Below are 26362 nucleotides of genomic sequence, written 5' to 3' on the forward strand. Positions count from 1 at the left end.
ACATTTAATGAAGATCCAAAATAAAAATCTATATGAACATAAAACTTTAGCTTATAATATAAGATTAAGATTAACAATTAAATGTTTGGGTTACCTTTGCCGAGTGTGTTTCAGCCATAAGATCCATCGCCAAAAGAGAAGATTCTCCTGTTTTTTGACTCAGATAAAAGGTTCCCAGATAAACAACACAATTAATTCAGAACAAATCAAAACAATACAGATTACTTCTTCATATAATATGTGTAATCGTAATCTAGATATGGGTATTCATATCATCAAGGGATGAAAGATGGAGAAAACCACTCTAAATGTAAAATCAATACAACAAAATCGGCATTTTTTCCAGCTAACCTTCTTCCCCATAATGTATGAATGAAAGAATTGTGCTGCCATCTTCCCTCCCAGATTCCAAGTACAGAAGATATTATTATACACGATACAATCCTTACTTTGACCAAGCAACGGTGTCGATTTCTGCTTGTGCGCTTCGGTATAACTCAAGCCTCTTTGCTAGGGCAGAACGTCGCTCCATGATCGCTGGATCCTCGTTCAATAATGATGATAGGCGCTTTTGCTGCATAGGAAATAGAAAATGTGTGATTTGGGTAGACGGAACAAACATGAAATGTTTGATCATATGGGAAGAAGGGATTATTGTTCTACCTCTAGTTTTCCCAAATCGGTGAAGAAGTGGTCGAGGAGGCTTCTTTTGGCCTCTCGTACTTGACAGTAAACAATGGACTTCGGAATCGAGTTCCGTAGGCTTGCACAAACCATATGGACATAAGAAAGCACCGTTGTTCCTGTATATGCAAAAAGAAATAACATTTCATTGATAGATTATATTAGATTCTCTTGAACATGTTCAACAAAACAAGCTGAATGACCTGTGACGAACAAGGCTGATTATTGACCAAACAAGCCTTGGATAAAAATCATGAATGTGTGACACAAAGAATTGGATGGTAAAAAAGTGTGATCATATACTTGAAGACTTACCAACACGCCTTAGATACGAGTCATTGTATCGGTCAAAAATTGAATGTGTAGGGTTGCCTCCCTTCTCAATATCTTGAGGAAGCTTCCGGAAGAAATCAACTGTCAGGTAACTGCACTCCATATCTACAAGCTGAAGTGATGCTTTCTTGCTTTGCTCCCTCATTTTTTCAAGCGATTCAATAGCTGCATTTCCTACCTCTACTCTAAGACCAGGATACTGCTTTAATTCCTGAAAGCAGCAAAACAACACTTATACACAAGATTCAAATAAAAAGCATGATTTTATAAATCAGAAACGGGGGAGATTTTCATCAGCCTTGCTTACGTACTGCCTACTAAGGAATGAAAAATAAGAATGACAGGCTCCGATCCTTATGAAGCAGCTCAAATAAAATTTGAACAAGGACGGGAGGAAAGATATGTTAGGAATCACGACTCTCCACAATGGTATGATATTGTCCACTTTGAGCATAAGCTCTCATGGCTTTGCTTTGGGCTTCCCCAAAAGGCCTCATACCAATGAAGATAGTATTCCTCACTTATAAACCCATGATCTTCCACTAAATTAACCAATGTGGGACACTCCCAATCCCAATAATCCTCAACAAGATAAATATGGCACATGATAAAATGTTTACTGAACATTGTTTGACCTTTTCCTCAGACACTAGTAAGTTTAAACTCCTCATGAATGAATATTTTCGTGCAAGAAGATAAAAAATATGTAAATCAACCAAATTTTATGCAAAACTGTTCAAGTTGGAGACGAGCAAACCAACACTGAGCCATGACACAGACTAGAAATATATGGAACATGCAAGGTCCAAAAACATACTAGGGTCTCGAGCATAGCTTTGTGGACCAGATCCTTCAATATGGCATGAACCTGAAATTAGAGGCAAAAAGATATCAAACATGAAGAATGATGACGATCCAATAAATTTTAAAACCAAGGCAGTAATTCTGATCTGATAATGGGAAAATACGTTAAATAATAGATTATAGTGCATCAGGTGCTCTTTGATTAAAAAAAGAGAGAAGTAAAAAATTTAAAAACATGTAAAAGATGTAAATGCTAAAATAAAAGTATGCTTGTAACACCAGCAGCCAGTAACCAATCCATCGAGGACACACAGACGAGAAGAATTGTTAGATCGAAGAAGCCAAGAACAACAACTTTTCAATGTGAAAAAACATCTTCTAACAGCTATAACCTCATGCATCGATATAAGGATAAATTCATATATTCCAATGTAGTTCCAAGTCGTTCTGTGCATACCGCATCAACACATGCCTCAGCTGGGCCTCTAATAGTAACTAAAGTAGATTCAATAAGACGACGGTATCCTTGTTCAGGAGCTATTAAATGAGGTTGATATCCATCAGCTTCTGTAATAAGCTTCTTTACGTTTTCCATAGACAGTTGCCTGTCAAACTGCAACCTCTTCAGAGCAGCAGGAAGTTGGTCATCAAAGACATTGTAAATTTTATCACCACCAGGACGCCTGTAGAGAAACCAGAATATGAAATTGCTTAGGAAAAATAGAAAAGACATGGAGGAGGTAGCATTGCATATTACAAAAGATAACAAGAGAAGCATAAACATACACGCCATCGAGGTGTTCTTTAAAATTCTGGTCAAAAGCACGACAAATCTCCATAATCATGTATAGTTTTCCCTGCATTTAGCAAACAGAAGACAATCAACTGTCAGCATAAGAGAAGGTAACTGAAGGAACATATTTAACAACCCACAACCATTTTACTGAACCTAAAGCAGATATCCAGCAAGAACAGGTAAAATGAAAACAATAAAAACGGACCCTAAAAGATAGGTTTAGGACCAATAGACTAGAGAAAGCCATTGAACTTCAAGAAACTTACACCAGCATCATTTGCGACAGGCCTTCCAAGACGGCTTAGTTCCGATTCAAGTTCAGAAATGGTCTTGTTAATAAGGTTTTGAATGCCAGGGATTTTGGACTTGATTACCGTTTCTAGATGCTGAGATTAACATAGCAATTACAAAAAGTCAAACATTAATAGCCACAATATACCACTTTACAAAGGGAGAAAGAAAAATAAGAGATTAGATGAAACAAATTGTAAACTTACCTTTGAAAGGACCTTTGCTAGATGCTCAGAGCCCATTCTATTAGCGAGGTGCCTGTATTCTGGAGTATTAGCAAAATATTCACGCTCCCTACGCCTAGCTGCAATCATGTCAACATTTTTGTTGATATCCGCTTGTGAACGATTCACAACACCAACCCAAGGGAACTTTAGCCTGTAAGCTTTGCCCTCCAATATCTGAGAAATGCAAAGAATGTGATTTAGATACATGATACAATAGGCAAATTCTACACATCCATCAAATCAAGGGAAACAATATTCAAATACCAATTCTCTGAGGGGCAAAATGTTGAACACAACTCACTGTGGGAAACACTCGCTCTCTTTATTAAGACCAATCGAGAAGAGAATACAAGACACTCTGTAAAATACTTTTGCTTTTTATTGTTTTTGGATTTCTTAGATGAATAACCTAGGTAGGGTGGGGTATTTATACTGAACCTAAACCATCTATATTTAACCAATCTAAATCTAGACCTAACAAATCTAAATCTTTCTCCTAAAATATTTAGATCTCTTTCTCCTAAAATCTCTACTAAAATAAATATACTGGGCTCGTACAATTATTGGGCTTGACTCTATTGGGCTAGTACAATTATTGGGCTTGACTCTATTGAGCTAGTGATGATATTTCAACACTCCCCCTCAGCACTAGTCCTCATTCGCTGCATCATGTTGAGCTGACAGTGAAAGCTCTCACGTTTGCCAATATTCAGCCCTTTTGTAAACAAGTCTGCTACTTGGTCATCTGTCTTGATCTGCTGCATCTCGATTTCTTCCTTTAGGACCTTCTCTCTAATGAAATGGTAGTGCACCTCCACAAGCTTTGTTCTAGCACGAAACACCGGATTTTCTGCTAGGCGAATCGCAGATTGGTTGTCGCAATGAAGTGGTATTGGATACTCAATTTTCTGGTGCCAATCTTCCATCAAAAGTTTTAACCATGTATTTTCCTGAGCTGCTCTATACTCTGCTTCTGTAGTTGATAATGATACTGTTGGTTGTCTCTTGCTACACCAAGAAATTGTTCCCGAACCAAACTTGAACACATACCCAGCGGTTGGCCTCCAAGTATCATGGTCTCCTGCATAGTCAGCATCACTATATCCAGCTAGCTTCCAGTCTTTGCTTCTTTTGTATAAACGATCGTAATTGATTGTACCTTTGACATATCTCAAGGTTCGTCGAGACGCATCCAAATGAGCCTTCTTCGGATTTTGCATATATTGATCAATGACACCAACTTTATTTTCGAATTTCTTCGATTGGTTCATGTAGAACTCTCTGTTTAACTCTCCATGCAAGAAAGCATTATTCATATCCATCTGCCATAATTTCCAATCTTTATTTACCGTAAGTACTGGAGGAACTTGTACGATAATGATCTTTGCCATTGGACTAAACGTTTCATCATAGTCTAGTCCATATTCTTTAGAGAACCCTGAATCTATAGTCTGAGCTTTGTATCTCACGATTGATCCATCCGGGGTACACATTATTTCGTAAGCCCACTTGCAAGAGATGAGTTTGGTATCTCTTGGTCTTGGCACTAATTCCCAAGTCTGATTTTGTTCCAGGGCTATAGTTTCTTCCTCCATCGCTTTCTGCCAAGCTGAGTTTTGTGATGCTTCTTCATATGTCTCCGGCTCATTAACTTCGTCTTCTACTGCGTTGGCACACTCTGGATTTGCCTTTAGGATTATTTCTGAATGTCTGAGTTGTTGAGGTGTCATTTCATTTTCACTAGGCTCGCTTGGTTGAGTCACTTCTTGCTCACCAACACTAGTGTCACTTGAATCTTCAGGCATATCAGCACTTAAGCAAATGTGCACAATTTGCTCCACCGTCTTTTGTGGAAGAATCTCTTCAGTTTGCTCCCCTATGTTCTGGAAAAGAATTTCTTCAATTTGCTCCCCCATGTCCAGAAGAATGTCTTCAGTTTGCTCCCCCATGTCCTGGAGAAGAATGTCTTCAGTTTGCTCCCCCATGTCCTGGAGAAGAATGTCTTCAGTTTGCTCCCTCGTGTTCTGTAGAAGAATTTCTTCAATTTGCTCAAGGTGTGGTAATACTTCCTTCTCTAAGGGCCACCCATCTTCCATTGCACCACTTTGATCGTCAATCATGTGGTTTAAGCATCTGGAATCAATAATCCAGTCATCCTCATAATCGATATGCTCTTCCATCATTGCCATGAGTGCTAGCTCGTCTTCTACTATTGGACATAGCACCTCTGCATCCCATTCATCCTCTATCTTCTTTTTGGATATTGCCACATTGCTTTCAACCGACTTTTTCCTGGACCAACAATCTCTAGACATGTGGCCCTTTTTCCTGCAATTATAGCAAATACCTTCAAATCTCTTTCCTTGGAAACTCTTGTTGTCGTTCTTCTCAGCTCTCTCAGGTTGTGCAGTTCCTTGGTGGCTTCTTCTTTTGTCACCATTGTATCCACGTTTGGTAGACGGCCTATTATTGCTCCGACTTTCACTCGTGTAGAGTGCTTCTTCTTCACCCTTCAATGTGAAGCCTCCCATTTGTTTAGCCATGGCTTCTTGGCTGGCTAACAAATTTTCGAACTCTACAAGTGTTGGTTGAGTGGGCCATTCTTGTACAGCAGCAATGAAGCTTCGATATTCTGGTCGCAATCCGTGGATTATAATCCTCTTCATTCGAGATTCTACAATGGCGGACTTTGGGTCTAGTTCAGTAATCTCCCGACAGATCGATTTGACCTTGTGGAAGTACTGAGCAATCGTCATATCACGTTGTGAAATTGACAACAACTCATTCTCCAGAAGTTGTAGCCTCGTATCATTCTTCTTTGAGAACAACATCACGAATGTGTCCCATGCTTCTTTCGGTGTCTTGTCATCCCAAATATGTTCTAACATCTCTTCTCCGATGGTGGTCTTCAAGGCAAACATTGCTTTGCCTGCTTTGATTCTCCATTTGCGCAAGGCGTCGTTAGAATCCTCCTCTGGCGGCGTAGTTTCACACCCGCCAACGATCTCCCAAAGATCCTGTCCTTGTAAATAGGACATCATGCATGTTGCCCACGTGTTGTAGTTGTTGTTGTTGAGTTTCTTGATTCCTCCAACGATTTGGAAATCACCCATCGTGTTGGTCATACCTCAGTAATACCAAACAAGTTCTTTTGACACAAGACTTGCAGAGTCACAGACTTCTCACGACACAAAAGAAACTCACTCACCACTAAACTCAAGAAATCGTTTCTGATGTGGAAGATCAGACAGAGCTGCAACCACAGAGCATACTAAGGATTCCAAGAGATCAGATAACCTACACTAACCTCGCTCTGATACCAAATGTTGAACACAACTCACTGTGGGAAACACTCGCTCTCTTTATTAAGACCAATCGAGAAGAGAATACAAGACACTCTGTAAAATACTTTTGCTTTTTATTGTTTTTAGATTTCTTGGATGAATAACCTAGGTAGGGTGGGGGTATTTATACTAAGAGTAAACAATCTATATTTAACCAATCTAAATCTAGACCTAACCGATTTGAATCTAGACCTAACAAATTGAATCTTTCTCCTAAAATATCTACATCTCTTTCTCCTAAAATCTCTACTAAAATAAATATACTGGGCTCGTACAATTATTGGGCTTGACTCTATTGGGCTAGTACAATTATTGGGCTTGACTCTATTGAGCTAGTGATGATATTTCAACACAAAAAAACAACTTTTTTTTTTTTTACTTATTGTCTTTATAAAGGGGCCTTTATAATTAAAGTAATTTATGCTTAAACAAGAGGGAGTTAAAAAAACTTACATCAACAGCATCGGTTCCCTTGTCCATGAGATCAATCTTTGTCAACACACCAAGAGTCCTCTCCCCTAAGAGAAATATAGCAAAGGGTTAACATAAAGCATGCAAAACAATTTTTCTTTGATAAAAAAAAAACAATGACTTATAACAAACAACTTGAAAATGTTGGAGTTACCAGTAGGATCAACTTCACGAGAGATTTTAATTGCATCAGATGTAGCCAAATCTTGATTGGCAGGTGAAATTGCGAGTATAATACAGTTAGGCTGCATAAGAGCATAGCAAACAAATTAATAAGCAGAATGAATTTTCATCCTTCAACTGACAATGGAGTATAACCAAAAATAGTTCAAAGTTACAAAACATATGTAGCAGCATCACAGGTGAGGACATATGTTCTTCCGCCAAAAAGGTAAAAGACAAAAGTTAAGCGACTAATTCCCCTCCAAAAGTGGAGGGATCAAGATGTATTCAACTCATCCAATAGACTGTACAAAAAATAACCGAATCTCACTCAATTACCCCCCCCCCCCCAAAAAAAAAAAATTCAAGAAATAAAAATTGGTGTGCATAAAAACAGATTATAATAGATGATTAAACCCAAACCAGAAGTCACTATTTGTTGAATCTTACCTTTTCAATAAAGGAGCGAACCATCATCTCAATTTCCTGAACAATACTTTCTGGCTGTCCCTCTGAATTTCACGAGAAAATACATAAGTTGTCAGCCATGAAATTGCTAAGATGACAAAATTAAACTATAATAAAAGAAGGAGAAAAATAAAGCCGAATAAGTTGATCTTTCTTGGCTGTTCTAAAGTTTCCAAGTAAAACTTAACTATGAAAGGTTCTCAAAGATGTTCAATAAATGGACATTAATTTCCATGGATGGACAAATCAGATAAAATTACTCATGTACAACTTACATGAAAGATTGTAGAGACAAAAATGACTTACCGACAGCTACTTTTGTAAGCCCAGGAAGATCAATAAGTGTCAAGTTTACAACTGCAAAGATTTGAAAAATACAGAGAATATATGATGAGATAGAAGGAAGGTGTATGAATTACTAAAATGTGTCTTATGAGTTTCAATAAAAAAATATAGCAAAATCAATCTGTTAATATTTCCAGGTTGCATTGTCAAACCCAATTTCGAAAATAAAAATAGAACTTCATGAAGTAAGATTAGCAAACGCTTTTCCTGCTAGATTGAGACAAGCCTTGGACGAAAGAAAGTCAGTTAAACATTGATATGAAAAAAGAAATTCATGCTATAGCACACAAGATGTTCCAAAGGATGTATGAGAAAAACAAAAATCAAATACTTGTCCTACCATTGGGAGAATATATACTGAGATGAATTGGGACACTAGAAATTTGTTTAGAGCGACCAGTCTCTCGATCTGTCTCATCTTGAATCTCCTTCCTAACAGCAACTGCAAGAACATAGTTGATCATGCAATAAGATGAAGGTTAGATAAACAAAATGTCTATTTGAGTGTTGAAATTTATTATACTCGTGTTTAGAAATGCTCATAAATGAGAGAGTTCTTCCTTTTTATTTAAAGTTATGATATTTAAGAGGAGAAAAAAAAAAAAAAGAAATTGAGAATGTTTTAGAGATTGAGGAGTGAAATAAGGTAATTAAGAAGGTATTAAAAAAGCCAGAAAAAAAATAAAAAATGAGAAATTGTTGAGTCATAGGTGTAAATGAGAGAAAGGAAATCTAAGAGGGAAATGAAATATGGAGTATAGATAAATGGTTTATGTACGCATACTAACGATAATAAAAAAAAAGTTTAAATATAAATGTTACTTTTAATAGTTCATGAGTGATTTTAAAATGAGGTAAGGATATTTTTGAACTTATTCAAAAAAAAAAAAAGTTGAGGGTAATTTGTAAGTTCTAATAAAAGTTTAAGGGTATTAATGAAACTTTTGAAAGTTCAAGGGTTTTTTTGAAACGCTTTTAAAAGGTCAAGGGTATTTTTTAAACACTTTTGAAATATTAAGGTCATTTATGAAACAAAATATTAACTATTTCCATCCAAACTAATATCTTTCAACTTTTTTTAAAGTTTTATGAGTATTATTGAAACTTTTGAAAGTTCAGAGGTATTTTTGAGATAAAGTGCAAAGTTCATTTGTAGCCAAAATTTTGGCAAGTAATTTGATTGGAACCCAATAGAGGGAACTTCAAATACAAGTTTGAGGATTTTGACACTAGGTTCTACCAACACTTGTGACATGAACTTCTCCTTAGTCCTTCCAATACACAATGAAATGGAATCCTATCATTCAGTATTTATCCCGAAGGAGGCATCTCATCCCTAGTCTTCACACTGCATCTCTGTTTTTTTCAGTAGTAAAGTTTTGTTTCTTACCATAAAAATAAATAAATAAAAGGACAAGAAAAATTGAAGTATTAGGTAAATATATGAAACTTACCAAAATCAGTAAATCTTTTCCTGGGAAGATGGAGAAACTCCGCATACTCTCTGCTTCCTTCGTCAATTTTATGAAGTTGCAAGACAAGAGGACGCCTAGTAACAATACCTGTAAAGCATTTTGCACATCAGTCTATTAGCCAAAAAGTGCTGCATCACATTTTATTAGTCACAAGTCTTAGTTCTCCATTCATTACCAGATCCACGAGGTAAGAAATCCTTGCCGACAATGCTCTCTAACACTGAAGACTTGCCCGAACTCTGTAAGAGTGAAACAACGAGAAAGGTTATTTCTGCTTGACCACGGATTAAGAGTTATAGCCCCCTCCAGTTATATCGGCATATAGCAACACATGGGACGTTCAGTTGATAAGCAAAAAGATCAAGAAAATCTTATAACCAATTATCGCGTCGACACCACGCTTGTACAGAGTAAGTAAATGCTTTGTTTCGAAACAATTTAACACTAATTTACCAAACAGAACGCATCCATACTTGAGATGAACTTTTGACTAATTACATGGATCCACAAATTAAACACGACTGTAAAACCAGAAACGAAACGATGAAGTAACAAAACCCTACGCATTAAGAATCCACGCAGTAAAACTCTTCATCCATGACAAAAATAAATAAATAAATAAAATAAGATGAAGGAATAAAGAAAGAACAAGAAGATTTCAATCCAAAATCTCCACCATCAGCTCAGATCGCTAAAGTAGTATTGAATTAGACAGGAGCAAGCATAATTATAGATGAAACAGTACGAGAGAGAAGAGATCGGAAACAGACTTGGCCACCAACGACGGCAATAGCCGGCAAGGAGTCCCAGAGAGTAGGCAATGCGCTAGCTTCGCCATGGTCACCAAGAGCCGTACAGGCCCTCTGAATTTTGTTAACTAGAGAAATCAAATTCTCCATTTTTAGAAATCAAAGATCCAAAAATCCGTCAACACGAAGTCAGATCAGATGGCCTCGATCCGACGACTGATAGAGGCAGCGACGACGTATGAAAGAAACTCAAAATCCGAGATCTCAGGCAGATGCCCAACGGCAGAGACAGAGAGAATCGGGTTTGAAAAAATTGGAAATGAAGAGAGAAAAAATGGCGTGGCGGTGGAAAGCACACGCCTCGTTATTTATACTTGAATTTGTAACGCGCACTATTTCAAAAAAAAAAAAAAAAAAAAAACTAAGATTTTGAATTATTATTATTTTCTCTTTTTTAGTAATAATTTTGTTAATCTAAAATCTATAAATTTTTTTACTATTTCTATTTAAAAACATATTTTAAAATTATTATTAAAAAAATTCCAAAAATTTTGGTTCTTAGAAAAGAAAAGGAAAATAAAAAATAAAGAGTAAAAAGAATAAAAACTTAAAATCCAATATATTCCCCAAAATTAAAAAATGATTACAAGGCAATTTCAACTGTTTTTAGCGTTTAGTAAAATTGATTGTATATTAATTAAACTTACAAAATATTAATTAATTTACATTTAATTTTTTATACATATAAAAAGACATAATTAAAAATAGTCAAAGTCAACTGATGTTGAAGAAGGGTGGGAAGATTCAAATATTTTGAACCGTTGGAGGGCTCCACCACTCCCTTTAAAGCCCTTTTTTGTGTTTGGCTTTTTATAAGACAACCCATTCAAATTCAAATTTAAACCATTCCACGCCTCTCAACGGCACATCCATAGCAATGGACTAATTCCGTTTGTATGTTTTAATGCAACCGACGTGTCTCAGTATCGTTTTTAGTGGGGACTTTCGATTCAAAGTTTAGAACAGACCGTAAAAGAAGCGTAGGAGCTTTTTTATTAAATAATCTTGAAAACATCGATAACTCAGCAATGATCAACTCTGACCAAGAGTTTTATAGTGCGTAACACGAACGTACGTCTAAGAGGATAAGTAAGAGTAATGCAAAAGGGTTCGAGGTTAATCGATGGCCCCTAGAGAGCAAGCCATCAGTTGGCGTTTGGAGATTGATAGCCGTAGGGATTCTTGCTGGCCCAGTTCCATTGATCCTTGCACATCTCCTCGATGCCATATTTAGCTCTGCATTCACAAATGGAACTGTAAGATGATGTTTTTTTTTTACTACAACCAGGCATTAAAACTCATAATCTTAACATTATATCCAACACAGAACTTTTGATTATGAGAAATGTCTTGAAAGTAAGTCCGGTACAGAATTATACGTCTGCTCGAACGAGGAGATTATGTGTCTTTGATGAACTAGTTACCAATTTATTTTTGTGAAAGCAAGCTAAATCCACTTGACATGATGTAAAGGAAACATGTGAGATCCCACGTTAGTTAGAAAGGGGAACGAAGCATTCTTTATACGGGTGTGGAAACATTTTCCTAGCAAATGCGTTTTAAAAATCTTGCGGGGAAGCCCAAATAGGACAATACCTGTTAACGGTGGTCTTGGGCTGTTACAAATGGTATCAGAGCCAGACACTAAGAGGTGTGCCAGCGAGGACGTTGAGCCCCGAAGGGGGTAGACACCAGATGGTGGCCACAAGGATGTTGGGCCTCGAAAGGAGGTGAATTGTGAGATCTCACATCGATCGGAGAGAAGAACAAGTGCTAGCAAGGACGTTGATCCCCAAAGTGGGGTAGACACCAGACGATAGCCAGCAAGGATGTTGGGTCTCGAAAGGAGGTAAATTGTGAGATCCCACATCGATTGGAGAGAGGAACAAGTGTCAGCGAGGACGCTGGCCCCAAAGTGGGGTAGACATCGGACAGTGGCCAGGAAGGATACTAGACCTCGAAAGGAGGTGAATTGTGAGATCTCACATCGATCGAAGAGAGAAATGAGTGCCAGCGAAGACACTGGGCCCCGAAAGGGGTGGATTATAAGATCTCACATAAGTTGGAGAGGAGAACAAAACGTTTAAGGGCGTGGAAAACTCTCCCTAGTAAATGCATTTTAAAAACCTCGAAGGGAAAGTCCAAAAAGGACAATATCTACTAGCGGCGGTGGAATAGACAGTGAATATTATATTCATAGAACAAAGAGTAAGACATACTTCCAGTTCAACTCCTTTTCAGCTTTGTGCGTTGATGCATAGACGACTTCAGCATCACCAGGTCGACGTTCAGCCATGACAAGAGGAATTTTCTGCAACAGAGGAATTAAGCACTGAATTAGAGGCATGAAGAAAAGGAAGGAAGGAAGGAAGAAAGAAACAGCAAAAACATACCTTTCCAGATGCCTTTTCAAAGGCTGCAACCATCTCCAAAACCGAAGTACCCTTTCCAGTTCCCAAATTGTAAACTTCACAGCCTACACCAGCCGCATCAAGCTTGCGCACGGCAGCAATATGTCCATCAGCCAAATCAACCACATGAATGTAATCACGCACCTGCAAACAAACCACATTAAATAAATTCTTCAATCATCATCTTCCTATGCAGCCAACCATCGTGGTCATAAAAGCAACTCACTCCAGTTCCATCTTTTGTTGAATAGTCAGTTCCAAACACTGTCAACGCAGGCCGCCTGCCAACAGCCACTTGCTGAACAAAGGGCATGAGATTGTTTGGGATTCCACGGGGGTCCTCACCAATAAACCCACTAGGGTGTGCTCCCACTGGGTTGAAGTATCTCAGCAATATGATTTTCCATTCAGAGTCTGAACCATATATGTCACGACATATTTCTTCTATGAACAGCTGAAACAGAATCATGTTACCATCAATCCCAACAAGGGTTGGGTTTTAAGAGCAAGGGTGTTCGTTGCCTACCTTGGTTCGCCCATATGGGTTGGCTGCAGACAGAGGGAATTCCTCTGTACATGGTACCTCCTTTGGCCAACCATAAACGGTGGCTGAAGATGAGAAGACCAGCTGAAATGTCGAAGATGTTAATTTTAGAGACGAACAGCTTGAATGTAAAGAGAAAAGAAATAGGATAACACCTTCTTGCACCCATAGGCTGCCATGGTTTCCAATAAAGTTATGGTTCCAACTAAGTTGTTGTCATAGTATAGCAATGGTTTTTGTACACTTTCGCCCACTGCTTTCAATCCAGCAAAGTGAATAACAGCATCAAATCTGCGATGATCATCGATTAGTTAAGAATTGCAAAGGCTTATTAGGTTGAAGCAATGGTTTCTTACGGTGTTGAAGCAAACACTTTCTCCAGAGCTCGTTTGTCCCGGAGGTCCAGCTATAAAACAAAACCCGTTTGAGGAGTTGAACATAGAAGACAAAAACAAGAAATTGAGAATTGAAATGGCAACCTTATGAAAGGAAAGGTTTTTTCCGAGGTCGCCGGCGAGCTCCTTGACCCGACGAACAGCGATTTCAGAGGAGTTGTCCAAGTTATCGACGATGACGGTGCGGTAACCACCGAGAAGGAGCTGAAGAACAGTGTGGGTTCCAATGTAGCCAGCGCCACCAGTGACAAGAATAGATTTCGCCATAACCATACGAGAAATTGGAGAACAAAAGCTAATCAAAACAAGTATTGAGATGGGTGGAAATGGAGAAGAGATTTATACAAGTTTAGCTGAACTGAATGACAGAATCAGAAAAAAAGTTCCGTTTTTTTCTTCTTTCTATTTTTTATTTTTTATTTTTCTTTTTCTCACCCTTTTGCAAGGTTCCTTCCTTTTTTCTGTAATTAACAGCAACTTGTGGCATTGTTAAGCTTTATGACATAATCGAGGACCACATTAGGACATGAAAATGAAAGATTGTTTAATTTTAAAAGCACATAATGATCTCTGGTTGGTGAGCCATAGCCAAGCAAAAATAAAACAACTGATGCGTAAAAAACAGTATGAATCAAAGCTAGCTCAGAATTTGTGCGTTTTCTTTTCAAGGAAACTAAAGAAGGAAGATTTGGTCGGTATGCTATATAGCCTATAAACTAAGCTGAATCTCAAAATTCCATTGGCCTTTCATCCTCACAAGATGAATAAGAATAATCCATTCCCTATTTAGTGATAAAAAGGTGAGAATCTTGTAACTTTCTTTTTAACAGAATCATGAATCTTCCTCTCTTTCCCTTCTCTCTCAGACCCCATAAAAGATCCCTTGGTATCAGTGGGTACATAATGAAGCACCAAGTATAACAGACAAAGACAATGAAACTAAGTAACGTCACACTGCATTAGACCATGAAATATAACACGGAACAGGTTGGGAAATTAGGCCATGAAAGCAAGAAGAAAAAAAGGGAAGGAAAAAAAAAAAAAAAAAAAAAAAATTTACATGAACTGACTGCAGGTACAAATCTATATCGTCTTGGGTCCATAATGAAGCTAGAAAAATGGTAAAAGAACAAGCAAACGGGTTTGGATGGATTAAACATAATGACATAGAAACAACTGGATTCATCCTTCGAATCCGCTATCAACCTATATCTATCGGACATCTACATTTCCCCCTAATAAAATCCATCGTGTGTACGAGATTTCTGTGTCTTCATTCATTCTTCAGTTACCAATACGGCCTCTTCCCCACGGAGGTCTTTGCTGGCGAGCACCATTCCGTTGTTGCGCACCGCCATTCTGTCGCTGCGACAACACCCTCAATCTCTGTTCCTTCATGTTGGCAAACAGTGAATCGAGGGTTTGTGGCCTCTGTCTCGGTGTAGCATTTGTTTGCGTCTGGACTGGTGCAGTTATCTTGGGAATGAAGGTTCCATTATTAAATGGCTTTCTCTGAACAGGTGGAGCTTCAACCCTAGACAAAGAATTATTCAAATGGATGAAGAAACAGAAAAAATATCATTTATATACAGACCTGCTAGTCAAAACAAGTAGCATCCACATTTGAATTTCACAAACACCAATAATCCTCAACATGTCATCGCGTGAGTATGATGGCAGATAGATAAGAGTATCCTTACCTCATAAGCAAATTCAAACCGAACCCAATAATGGAAATAAAAGACAAACCAGATCAGGAGAAGCACTCATCAAAAAAATGTGAATCAGCTCACAGTACGCTTGATTGGATCCAAAAAAGCACTTTCCGGTAACAGACACACCCAAAACCTCAAATCCATCACCAAATGCTTTGCTTGCATAGTATTACGAATGAACAGAATATCTGAACTTGAACAAGAAAATGGAGGCTTCAACCGGGATATGACATAAAAGCATCAGCAGCATGAACAACGTCTGCAGAACTAGGGTATTCCACTGACTAGACCCCAAAATCTACACATAATACCTCACAGAAGGCCATAAATGCCACTGACATATTTTCACTAACCATTCAAATTTCTTCGGCACTTTTTTTTATCACAATTACTACTAGTATCGAACATGAAGCAAGCAAAATTTCGATTCCACCCTCAAGGATCAATAAAAGATGATGGAACAGCAACTTCCCTGTCCAAGCTGACTAGAGAAGTTGATAGAAGCATTTAGTTCAGAAGTGGAAAATTTTCCAGTTATTTGCAGTTCTATGGCTGGTCAAGAAGTGAACTTAAATTTGTCAAAACAAGGTAGTTGAGGGCTGGCTAATGTTTCCAGGATGTGATGGTGAATGAAAAGGGAACCCCATGAGGAATCAAGGAAACTAGTAGACAGTTCACTAGAATGGTTACAAAGAAGCGCAAATTCAAGATAACCACAGCCCCTTGGCTCTGTGCAGGCAATTATGAAAGCATAAAGAGATATGGCAATTGTCATCCACCAGGAATGGAAATTGACCACAGCAGACATTGAGCATGGTGAACAAGCCTATTGTGGAAGAGTGCTCTGGTGTGTTAAAACATCACATGTTACAAAGCAGATTCAACATCCTCAACCAAAGGGTAACGGGCTGAGGCTCCTCTACTGTTATGCATCGTCTATGAAGAATTGAGTAACCCAAGACAATCACCACATTTAACAAGGAGCAAAAACTCAAAACATTACACACTCATCCAATGCACACAAAAGCTATTTTTACGACTTTTTTCCAGATGGTGCAGCAGTCAATTTCATTCAAATTTTCCCACTTTTGTCCCACTTGCTGTAGAATCCCATCAACCACTTACTCATCAGAAAACCAAAAGACTATTCGATGAATTCCAAAACCAAACTTAATAAGATAAAGCAGAATCAATTCCCAGGCAGCATGGAAGAAATGAAATAAGTGGAAATACTCCCAACTCCATTTTAACTGGTTGAAGCAAAACTATCACACAGTTGTTCCAACCAACAAATTACTGCGCTAACTTCATATAGTAAAACTTGATGGACATTGTAGAAGTCACCAATTTTTCATAAACGCAATTTACCTGCCATATCATGAAATATCACATCACACCAACCATCCACAAAATTCAACTGTTCGTTTCTAAATTAGAATTGGAGTAAAAACTATAATCATAATTCACAATGAGAAGCTTGCGTAGACTAACAATAAGCACAGACAATACCTTGTCTTCTTCCAATTGGGCACCCTACGGTTAAAGGCTCTAGGCCGAATAGGAGCAACTGCAGCCGTTCTTGCAACCTCGGTTGCCAATGCAAACTGATTCCCTTGAAAATTTGACCTCCTTTTGGCCAAAGCCCCCTAAATAAAATGAAAATTCAGGACCAGTCATACAAAATAAGTAAAATAAACGATAATCAAGTTGAAAACTGTACAAACCTGTCTTAGAGAGGTTCTAGCGTCCATGAATCGCTGCAACTTCCTAGGTCTATCCTGAGTGGCGTTATTTGGAAATTTCTGCATTTTGTTCTGCATATAAAAGACGAATCATTATTAGATAATAATAAAAAGGAAACTTCCAATTTCAACAATAAATTGCTCGGGTTAAACGCATGCAAAAGAAAACAGGTTCTTACCGGAAACCTTCTTTGCTTCCTTCCTTTATTTCCAGTATTTTTGGACATCTTGATAATGTCGTCTATTTCAACAAGAAGATGTAGAAAAAGAAAAATCAATAAATTTTCAAACAAACGGGGAAACCGATGCAAGAATTTGAAGGCCAACCTAAAGCCATGTCCATCTTCTTCTCAGTTATGGCAATTGCTTCAGTAGTAAGTGGTTTAGCCGCCATCTAATATAAGATTAAAAAAATGAGGGTTACTGAGGAACCAAGGAAAGAAACAATTGGAATAAATTCGCCATTAGATCAATAAGGACACATCCTCAAGAGAAAAAACATTAAATAACAAGGTGGCTCAAATAGCTTATAGGTCTAAGGTCCACAAAACAAGTGTGCCTCGCAACGGTAGGTTTAAAAAAATAATTAATAGATGCCTACTGAATAAATTTGGACAAATTACCTCTGAAAACTCAAGAAACCGATCAGGTTCCCGTCTGAGTTTCAGAATTAAAAGTTGTCAATAAATACAATAAATTTACAAGGCCTCAAGAAACTCGAAGAATCCCCGAAGAAAAAGAAATTAAATCATAACAAGCAAACAAATGGAGGAAAATAATCGCTGGTTAAGTTTCCACTGAAAAAGAATCCAAGTAATCTACACATCCTCAACGATAAAACATTAACAAAACCAAGAAATCTCCTCATACCACATTCGTACACAACTTAGGAGGATAACAACTCCACTACGTCTCCCCCAAAACATCGAACAGCAACCAACAACCAAAAAATCGAAAACAAGCATCTAGGGTTTCCATCGACGTAACGATAGAACCAAACAGATAATAAAGAACTCACCTCTTGATGATAAGATAATTCGTCGCTCGAGAAAACGATCGTAGAAACACCAGAGGGCAGAGAACTTCCGAAGTTCCTCGACGAAAGAGATGAAAGATCCCTGAGCTTCGCGGTAGAGTCGATTACTGAACGCGGAAGGAATTGGAGACTTGGAAGGGAAACAACGCAAAGGAGGGGGCATATATAGGGAAAGCAGCGACGTCGTTTCAGTGAAATAATATTAAGGAGGTTTGATTGGGATTTGGAGTCCGCCATAGCTGGAAACACGGAGATATTGCTTATCTTTGCGTGCAGCCCGAATTTGGCGTAATGGGGTAAGATAACAGCATTTTCAATGCAACCACTTAGATTGTGACACGTCATTAGATTTGGGTGTGTCGACCAATTCAATATTTTTGAGTGGTAAAACTTTAATTAGATTTGGTTAAATTAGATTTAAATTTTTTAAAATTTTGCACAAATTACTCCTATCCATTCATTATTTAGTTCAATTGCAAAATTTAGTTACAAGTATCTAATAAATATATTAAGAAGATAAAAATATATTTAAAGATACATTACCTATTAAAGTAATTAATATACAATATATATTTAAAATTTGAAACTAATCTATATATTTTATAACATTTAAATATAATTTGAATAAGATATTATATCTTAATATACCATATATTCAAATATATAATTCTGACATAATCTCTAAAAATAGGATTTTTAGTAGAGTCAAAATCCAAATGTGGAACAACTCCCAACTTCTTTCTCTTATATTCAATGTTATTCTTTTTCTCTTATATTTAGTTTTTTTTTTTTTTTTAATAAAATCAAAACGGGTCTCATGCTTGATGAAGAGCTAATTGCAGCACTTGCTCACTTGATAATAAATATTTTTTTTAAAAGTTCCAATTTTAATTTCAATATTACTTAAATAAAACATTATATCATATTTTCTCTAATATTGAATTTTGATTTTTTTTAGACAATTATGTTAACATTATATCATATTTACTTTTAGAAATATTACGGAATTTAGTAGGAGGTAATGATGGAGGGACATACCTATCACCAAATTAGGTTCAAATTTATATATTTTTATATTGATATTTAAAAAAAGATAGTTAAATTTCAGATATTAAAATCATTTTAAAAATAAGTATAAATTTAAAAAGTAATTCTTATAGTTGATCAGAACACGTTGACACAAACACTCGTGTATATTAGGCATCTGCTTAGAGAGAGGAAAAAACTAATCCTCTCGCATTGATATTACTTAATTGACTTTTAATTTAGTGCTTCTCATTTCCTATAATTAATCACTTATTGCTGCTACAATTTAACAACTTAACCAGATAATTATCCTAAAATGCACATGAAAAGAATTTATGGTGAAGTCTTCATGAACTTCTCCCCCTACTATAATATGAGTACAAAAGAAAATGGAAACAGAAAGTTGTAATAAAGAAGGAATCAAGATCTGCTTATTATCTCAGAAACGAAGTTGAACCAACTGTTTGTCATAAGTAAGACTCTCAAAAACTGTTTGTTTTTCGCACTATGGATGGATGAGCCCATAGCCTCGTCTCAGCACAGGACATATTTTATTCGCAGAATTCTGAAAATACCCGCCGCTCTTCACGGGTGCTGTTGTCTACCTCCAGTTAAAGCAGAAAGAAGTTTAACAAAAAAGAGAGGGAAAGGAAAACTCATCAGTCTCCATACACCCATTTCTCTGAGTTGCTTGTGTAGCTAACCAATTCCTCTGGTTTGAACCACAACTTGATCTCATCTACCGCAGTCTCTGGTCCATCGCTTCCATGGATGATGTTCCTGTATATATTACAATCAAACCAGTTTAAGGAGGGATTTTGGAAGCCAAGAACACTTCTAAATCCTGTTTTATCATTATTCAAAATTCATTCACAAGTAAACTAAGATATAGGTTGACCAATAGGAATCATTGGCCAGTCGTCTTCTATGACATATATGGTCTTTGGTTCATTGGTTTATAGGATATGAAGAATAAACATGGTTATTATATATTAACGTTAAGTGAATAAAATAGACGGAAGTGGTACAAACTGAAGTTTAAAGATTGAATTATTACTTTCCATGAAGTTTGGGAACTGAAAATGTTTTTCAATCGATTAAATTTTGATATATTTCAATGTTTGAAATGAGAATCCCCATGAATGATGAAAAGCACGAATGATAATCTTGATTTTTAAAGCAACACGACGTCTTCTAATATTTAGATTTTGGAGTGAGATGTTCAAATTGGAGAAATGAGTTATGCTGAAGTAATTGGGGAAGTTGGTGTAGAGAGTGATTCTCATGCTCTGTTTCATTTCCTTAAATATGTGTTCTAACTATCTTCACCAAATGACTATGGAGTAAGTAACAAGGCATTACCTGCCAACAATAACAGCTAGATCTCCTCTAATGGTTCCGGGCTCAGATTTCTGTGGATCTGTTGCTCCAATAAGTTTTCGTCCATATCTGATCACTCCCTCACCTTCCCAAACCTGTAGAATTAAAAAACTTAAGGTTCATCCAAGCTCAAAAGCAGTTGCAGTTACACACACAGAAATTTCCGGTTCTTACTGACCATTGCGATGACGGGGCCAGAGCTAAGAAATTCACAGAGGCCATTAAAGAAGGGTCTTTCCTTCAGATCATGATAATGCCTCTGAGCAAATTCCTTTGAAGGAATAATAACTTTAATGCCTACAAGTTTAAATCCTTTCCTCTCAAAACGGGATATGATTTCTGCTATCTGTTACATAGTACAAGTATTGGATCAGATAAATATACGAACACCCTTCCCAATCAGGCAAAAAGTAAAAATCAATACAGAGTAAAAGAAGCTTTTTCTTCTTTTTTTTTTTTTTTTTTTCAGCTTATCCTTTTAAGGACTGGAATAGACCACTGAGGAATAACAGAAATCTTGTATACCAATACCAGATGTAAGTGTAATAAAATAGAGCTGTCAAATATCAAATCAGAATTGGCATTAAGAAAAACGTCGCAAGGATAGTATAGTCTTACCAGCCCTCTCTGTACGCCATCTGGCTTGATGGCTATAAAGGTGCGCTCGAACTGCGAGAAGTTATGAGAAAGCTCGTAAGTGTAGTGTAATAACGATCACTAACTATTCATTAAGGATGAGGTAAACATGAACAAAGAAATCATGTTTAGTATATGACCTCTGCAGCATGTGCTTCCTGCTCCTGGAGCATGTAAGCTACATTAAAAGAAAAAAGATAATCATATGTTAGGACGGAGGAAAAGAAAAAGGGTTGGCACCGTCCCCATCTTTACATCGTTGTACAATTTCTTGCACCAACATTAGCCATTTTGAACTTTGAAGGAAGTCGGATTTTATTTCTTCTAAAATTTAATTTTTGATGTAAAAGACAACGTATTAAATATGATAAGTAGATGGCAAAAAGTTTAACATAATAGTTTCATTACAGAGAAGGAGCCCCTCCTTTCATCGTTCTGTCCTGAATAGGTATGTCGGATCCAGAAATCTAATTCTACCCCATCTAATGGAAGAAATTTATAGCATTTTTCACAGAATCAAGACAAGTATATTATAAGAGTTATGTCGACTGAACCTGCGGCAGGAAGGGCAAGCAATCCTGAAATCCATCCTCTAGATGCGTATGCTGAACCGGCATTTTCATAGATTGAAGCAAGAGAAGAGGACTTTTCCCTTAGCGTCACTGCAGCAGCGGAACCTACGACTCTTCCACCTGCCATTGAGTCAACACAAACTACAGTTAGTTTTCATTTCGATAAATTGGAGTAATTCACATTCAGTCCACAAGGCATGCACATAAACAAAATCGACATCGAAATACGAAGCTAAAATATCTCATTTCAATTAGTCGGTCTAATACGCATAGAATCAAACAAAAAGCGACATTGAAATACAAAGCAAATCGCGCTTCCCAAAAACCGAAATCGACTCGGAAAAACCGATAAAACAGTCACAAAACAGAGATTCAGGAATTTCAGGTTGAAAATACGAGACAAAATGAACCAATAGATCCCGCGTCAGAGCAAACTATCTCCAACATTGTAACATAAACAAAACCGACATTGAAACACGAAGCTACAATCTCCCAATTTCAATTCTCCATAGTAACTCGCTCACAATCACCGTCTATACAGCACAGAGACTGTCAATGCATCTCACTGAGCTGCTCTTACCTTTATATGTAATTCAGTTACTTTCGTAAATATTCAGTTGTACTTTGTTAAATTTCTGTTTCGCAATTATTTACTCAACAGATCACCCATTTATATACAAACTATTTTCAAGTTAATGAGAAATTCCTAAATCTTTTTACATCTTTCCTTGATTTCTAAAAGTTTATTAGAGACAAAAAAGAAAACCAAAAGTGAAATCCAAAAGCAAATAGTACTTCCTTAAACAGAAACTAGCTCAAATATATTTTTATGTAACAGTATTAATCTTAGATCCATCCATTTCAGGTGGAATATTTTGCAAATGAACAAATAAAAACCGGATCAGAAACAAGACAATAATTTAAAGATAAAAAAAACCAAACAAACAAAGATGAATCAAAATACAAACGATATTACCAGCGGAATAAGAGCGAGAGGTCCGGGAAGCGGCGAGGATGGACCTGGCGGCTCTAGAAGCAGATCTACAGATGTTGGAACTCATATTGATAGAGAAGAAGTGAAGAGGGAAATTTGAGCGGAGAGAGTGGAGGTTGGTGTGAAGTGAAAGGGGAGAGAGAAAGAGGGGTTTATATGGAAGAGAGAGATTGGTTGTTGAAGTTTTGTGTGGTTAGGTTAAAAGGTACGCAAAGGCCGTTGAGAAGAGACGCGAATACCAATGCGATGCGTCTCCGTCACCGTCGTCTCCGACTCTAACTGCCGTTTGGTTTAAGAACTCGCACAATAAACTCCCGCTAATCCGCCCCTTTAATTTTGCTTTAAATCCCTATTTATCATTTCTTTAAATGTCCATTTTTTTTTCATTAAATCTTATTATTTTATTAATAATCACACCGATTATTTTAAATATCTAACTAAAAAAAATAATATTTAAATATGAATTTTAAAACTTTATTTTTTAATTATTAATTTCATCCCCATAGAGGATAGCATGGGCATGATAACTGGTATGCTAAAGGTGCATAGAATAATGTGCAAATTCTTCACCTCAAATGATACCGAACCAAGAAAGAACATGAACTATATCACATCATTTTTACGCAAAGAATGGTATTCTTTTTTTAATGTGTTTTATTTTTCTAGGTGTAATGGTACCATAAAGTAGGGAGCTTTCTATTCAATGAGAATATGAACATTTTCAAGGTGGATGCTCGATAACTAAAGAGATAAAGTAATAATCGCTTTTCCTTCCATTCGCTTTCTCCCTAATATTCTTCTATTTTTTCCTTCTTTTAGCTCCCATATTTTATTATGGGTAACCTTTTGGGCCATTTTTTAAATAACAATAAGTTCAAAATTTTTAATATTTCATTAATATTATTAATATTTTCTTAATTTGAGTCTCTAATCTTTCAAAAATAAGTGACAGGTCCACATATGTCAAAGTAGTATAACTGCGTGTCACATCCAAATTTATTTAATTTATATCAATTTGTTTAATATGGAGAGGGAGATGAAAAACCTCTTAAGGGAGAGGGAGATGTTTGTGGATGGACTCAGTTTTTGTTTTTACCTCTTAGTTTAATCTTTTCAGATGATTAGCCACAAAATTTTTCTCCCACGGTTAATATTAAAAAAAAAATGTAAAAATTAAAATAAATCCAATAATATGAATATTTAGATTTGATAATTTTTTTTTCTTTTATTTTTCTTGATCTTCAAAGGTACATGCATTGTCTTAATCTCAATACCCCGATATTTTGAACATCACTAATAGATGGACAAGTGTTACATGAATCTTAATCTCAATACCTCGATATTTTGAACATCACTAATAGATGGACAAGTGTTACATGAATTATTGGATCACTAATAGATCGACAAGTGTTACATGAATTATTGGATCATATTGTACTCAGGTGAGCTTAACTGGTTCCTAAAATTAAATAGTTGGGCATCTTTTTGGGCAAGAGAAATTGGGGGCAGGCAAGTGTTGTAGCCCCACACCCACCCTTTTCCACAAAACACATCCAACACATCCACTGGCTTTCATTTGTGGATGGATATCATGGATTCATATCACAATCCAATGAAATGTAAGCCATATAATATCTATCTCATCTTATAAAATATACTTCAAAATCAAAATTTAATAAGAGAATACCAAATCCACGCAATATAATCGAAACCAACCAACTCGTGGTTACGGCGACAGTCACGGACTCGCCGCCTTCATCACTGTAATCAGCAGATGGCGTCCTCCATCTCCCTCCCTTCTCCCCAATCTCCCCTTCTCAAATCCACCTTCCTCGGCCGAACTACCCGCCGCTTTCATCTCCACCGCCAATTTCCCCTTCCCCGTCGCGCATTACCGAGCCATCACACTTCCCGGCCTTCCGCCGCCTTCGATTTGGCCCAGCTTCTCGGCGGAAGAGGCCTTTGCAATGGCGAGAAAGGTCTCAATGAGGAACTGAAGCGAAACGTGGTGGAGGAAACAATCGGCGCCGAAATTCCGGAAACAACCGAGAAATTAGCCGTCGATAAGGTTCCGGAAGATGGATTCGACAAGGAATTGATGGGATTAACCGGCGGATTTCCTGGCGGAGAGAAAGGACTACGGAAATTCATATCGGAAAATCCTCCTCCTCCGCCTCCGAAACCTTCCGCTTCAAAATCCATCGAAATCGGTGCGATTCCGAGTTCGCAAAAACCAAAACCACCGGATCTGCCGCTGTTGCTACCCGGAATGATCGCGATTGTGAAGAATCCGAACAGTCCATATTATATGTACTGCGGAATTGTACAGAGAATCACAGACGGAAAGGCAGGAGTTCTTTTCGAAGGAGGAAATTGGGATCGATTGATTACGTTTCGGCTGGAGGAGCTTGAACGAAGGGAAAAAGGACCTCCGATGAAGAATCCAAGATCGGCTGTTCTTGAACCTCTTCTTCAAAAGGATTCCCAATAATTCCGATGGGCTCCGGTGAATTTCTGTTTAGTTCTCTGTTTGTTTTCCTGGAATTCCGACTTGGAATAAATGTGTGAATATTCCCAATCGATGAAGCATCTTCATTTTAACTAATTATTACACATACAAATAAAAATAATAATAAAAAATAAAAAAACAATAATCGACTAATTTTAACCGTTTCAATCGGTTTTCGATAATTTTTCTTTATTTTTTAAAAATAAAACTCAGTCCAATACTCCAAATTGACTGGATCAATCGGTGACTGGTTTGATTTAAACTGATTTTCAAAACAAAGCCGTGTAATTATGGAATTATTTTAAAATAATTATTATTTCTCAGACTTAGGTCTTCCCTCTAGCCAACTACTCTATTACTGATTTACTGTTAATTAGCTATATATTCCAAAATGTTTATATTTTTTTAATTAAAAAACTATTTCTAAAAAAAGCTTTAAAAAATAGATTATCTAGATATAAACTTTAAGCGATTAATTGAAAATTTTCAAAATAAGTAGCTTGGAAAAAAAATATATATTGCCATTTAAAAACAAAATTTTAAAAAAATGTTAAATTACCTATTTAGTCTTTTAACTTGATATTATTAAAACTCTTTTTTTTTTCCCTTTGGCAATGAGTATGCATTTTGGTCAACAAACTCGTACCGTACACAGTCAAATTTCTATTTTTTTTTTTTACCCAAATGATAAGTTAATTGTAGTGTACGGTTCAATCATTTTCTTTTTGCCTTCAAATTTCAACTACGACTAAATTATAAATTTTATTTCAAGCAAGAATTTAATTCAAACCTTATGGTTTATTTATTTATTTGGAAAACCCATTGCATGTAAATAATAGTGAAATACCAACTTCACCCCTATAATTCAATAGTCAAAACCTAGAGTGTTTCCTTTTGGTCGTGGGTCATATGTAAAGACCATTGGACTTTCAATAATAAACACAAATTACTTGACCCAATTCATACTCTTTTTTTTTTTTTCTTTTTTTTCTTTTTCTTTATTCCTTTCACCTTCTCGATTTTCCAACCTACAATTTCAAATTGATGACTGTTTTCAATTTTTATTTAATTCAATATTTTAATTTATGTTTTTAAACTTGTTTTTGGTATCTTTTTAAGTTTCACACTTGCTTGCAAATCTGTCACATTTATTGTACTCATTAAAAAATATATATAAAGAATATAATTCAATT

The 26362-nt window shown here is 36.6% G+C and overlaps 5 protein-coding genes across 8 annotated transcripts; 1 reads left to right on the top strand and 4 right to left on the bottom strand.

The window, feature by feature from the left end:
- Positions 1-128: 128 nt before the first annotated feature.
- Positions 129-10488, bottom strand: LOC111447724 (dynamin-related protein 5A). The gene is made up of 16 exons (XM_023087028.1): positions 10171-10488; positions 9576-9639; positions 9380-9487; positions 8266-8367; positions 7887-7937; positions 7563-7624; positions 7105-7195; positions 6933-6997; positions 3115-3309; positions 2884-3003; positions 2608-2678; positions 2279-2504; positions 1835-1885; positions 1000-1228; positions 664-803; positions 129-574 (listed from the first exon to the last, which is right to left on the bottom strand). Exons 1-16 carry the CDS (start codon positions 10297-10299, stop codon positions 446-448), a joined length of 1833 nt encoding a protein of 610 aa, XP_022942796.1. The 5' UTR covers positions 10300-10488; the 3' UTR covers positions 129-445.
- A 691-nt stretch (positions 10489-11179) lies between these two features.
- LOC111447018 (UDP-glucose 4-epimerase GEPI48-like) lies at positions 11180-13948 on the bottom strand. Its single transcript, XM_023085974.1, has 8 exons — positions 13644-13948; positions 13521-13570; positions 13320-13455; positions 13147-13248; positions 12847-13074; positions 12603-12764; positions 12429-12520; positions 11180-11445 (listed from the first exon to the last, which is right to left on the bottom strand). The coding sequence occupies exons 1-8, from the start codon at positions 13830-13832 to the stop codon at positions 11355-11357; spliced, it is 1050 nt and encodes a 349-aa protein (XP_022941742.1). The 5' UTR covers positions 13833-13948; the 3' UTR covers positions 11180-11354.
- A 545-nt stretch (positions 13949-14493) lies between these two features.
- Positions 14494-18209, bottom strand: LOC111447019. 4 transcript variants are annotated; one of them, XM_023085975.1, is made up of 7 exons: positions 18035-18209; positions 17640-17669; positions 17344-17410; positions 17196-17257; positions 16999-17088; positions 16784-16920; positions 14494-15093 (listed from the first exon to the last, which is right to left on the bottom strand). In XM_023085975.1, exons 3-7 carry the CDS (start codon positions 17408-17410, stop codon positions 14844-14846), a joined length of 606 nt encoding a protein of 201 aa, XP_022941743.1. In that variant the 5' UTR covers positions 17640-17669; positions 18035-18209; the 3' UTR covers positions 14494-14843. The 4 variants fall into 4 exon arrangements, with proteins under 4 accessions (XP_022941743.1, XP_022941744.1, XP_022941747.1 ...); XM_023085978.1 differs by having other exon boundaries at positions 15007-16642; positions 18035-18208; XM_023085976.1 differs by lacking the exon at positions 17640-17669 and having other exon boundaries at positions 18035-18207.
- Positions 18210-19481: 1272 nt separating this feature from the next.
- On the bottom strand, positions 19482-22891 carry LOC111447020 (nucleoside diphosphate kinase 3-like). The gene is made up of 7 exons (XM_023085980.1): positions 22643-22891; positions 21649-21786; positions 21235-21272; positions 21077-21127; positions 20637-20804; positions 20441-20553; positions 19482-19858 (listed from the first exon to the last, which is right to left on the bottom strand). Exons 1-7 carry the CDS (start codon positions 22725-22727, stop codon positions 19738-19740), a joined length of 714 nt encoding a protein of 237 aa, XP_022941748.1. The 5' UTR covers positions 22728-22891; the 3' UTR covers positions 19482-19737.
- A 1368-nt stretch (positions 22892-24259) lies between these two features.
- On the top strand, positions 24260-25265 carry LOC111448039 (NAD(P)H-quinone oxidoreductase subunit S, chloroplastic). The gene has a single exon (XM_023087485.1). The coding sequence runs from the start codon at positions 24435-24437 to the stop codon at positions 25149-25151; it is 717 nt and encodes a 238-aa protein (XP_022943253.1). The 5' UTR covers positions 24260-24434; the 3' UTR covers positions 25152-25265.
- The last annotated feature ends 1097 nt before the right edge of the window (positions 25266-26362 follow it).

The sequence above is a fragment of the Cucurbita moschata genome, unplaced genomic scaffold, assembly GCF_002738365.1.
Source record: "Cucurbita moschata cultivar Rifu unplaced genomic scaffold, Cmos_1.0 Cmo_Scf00009, whole genome shotgun sequence".
Taxonomy (NCBI): Eukaryota; Viridiplantae; Streptophyta; class Magnoliopsida; order Cucurbitales; family Cucurbitaceae; genus Cucurbita; species Cucurbita moschata.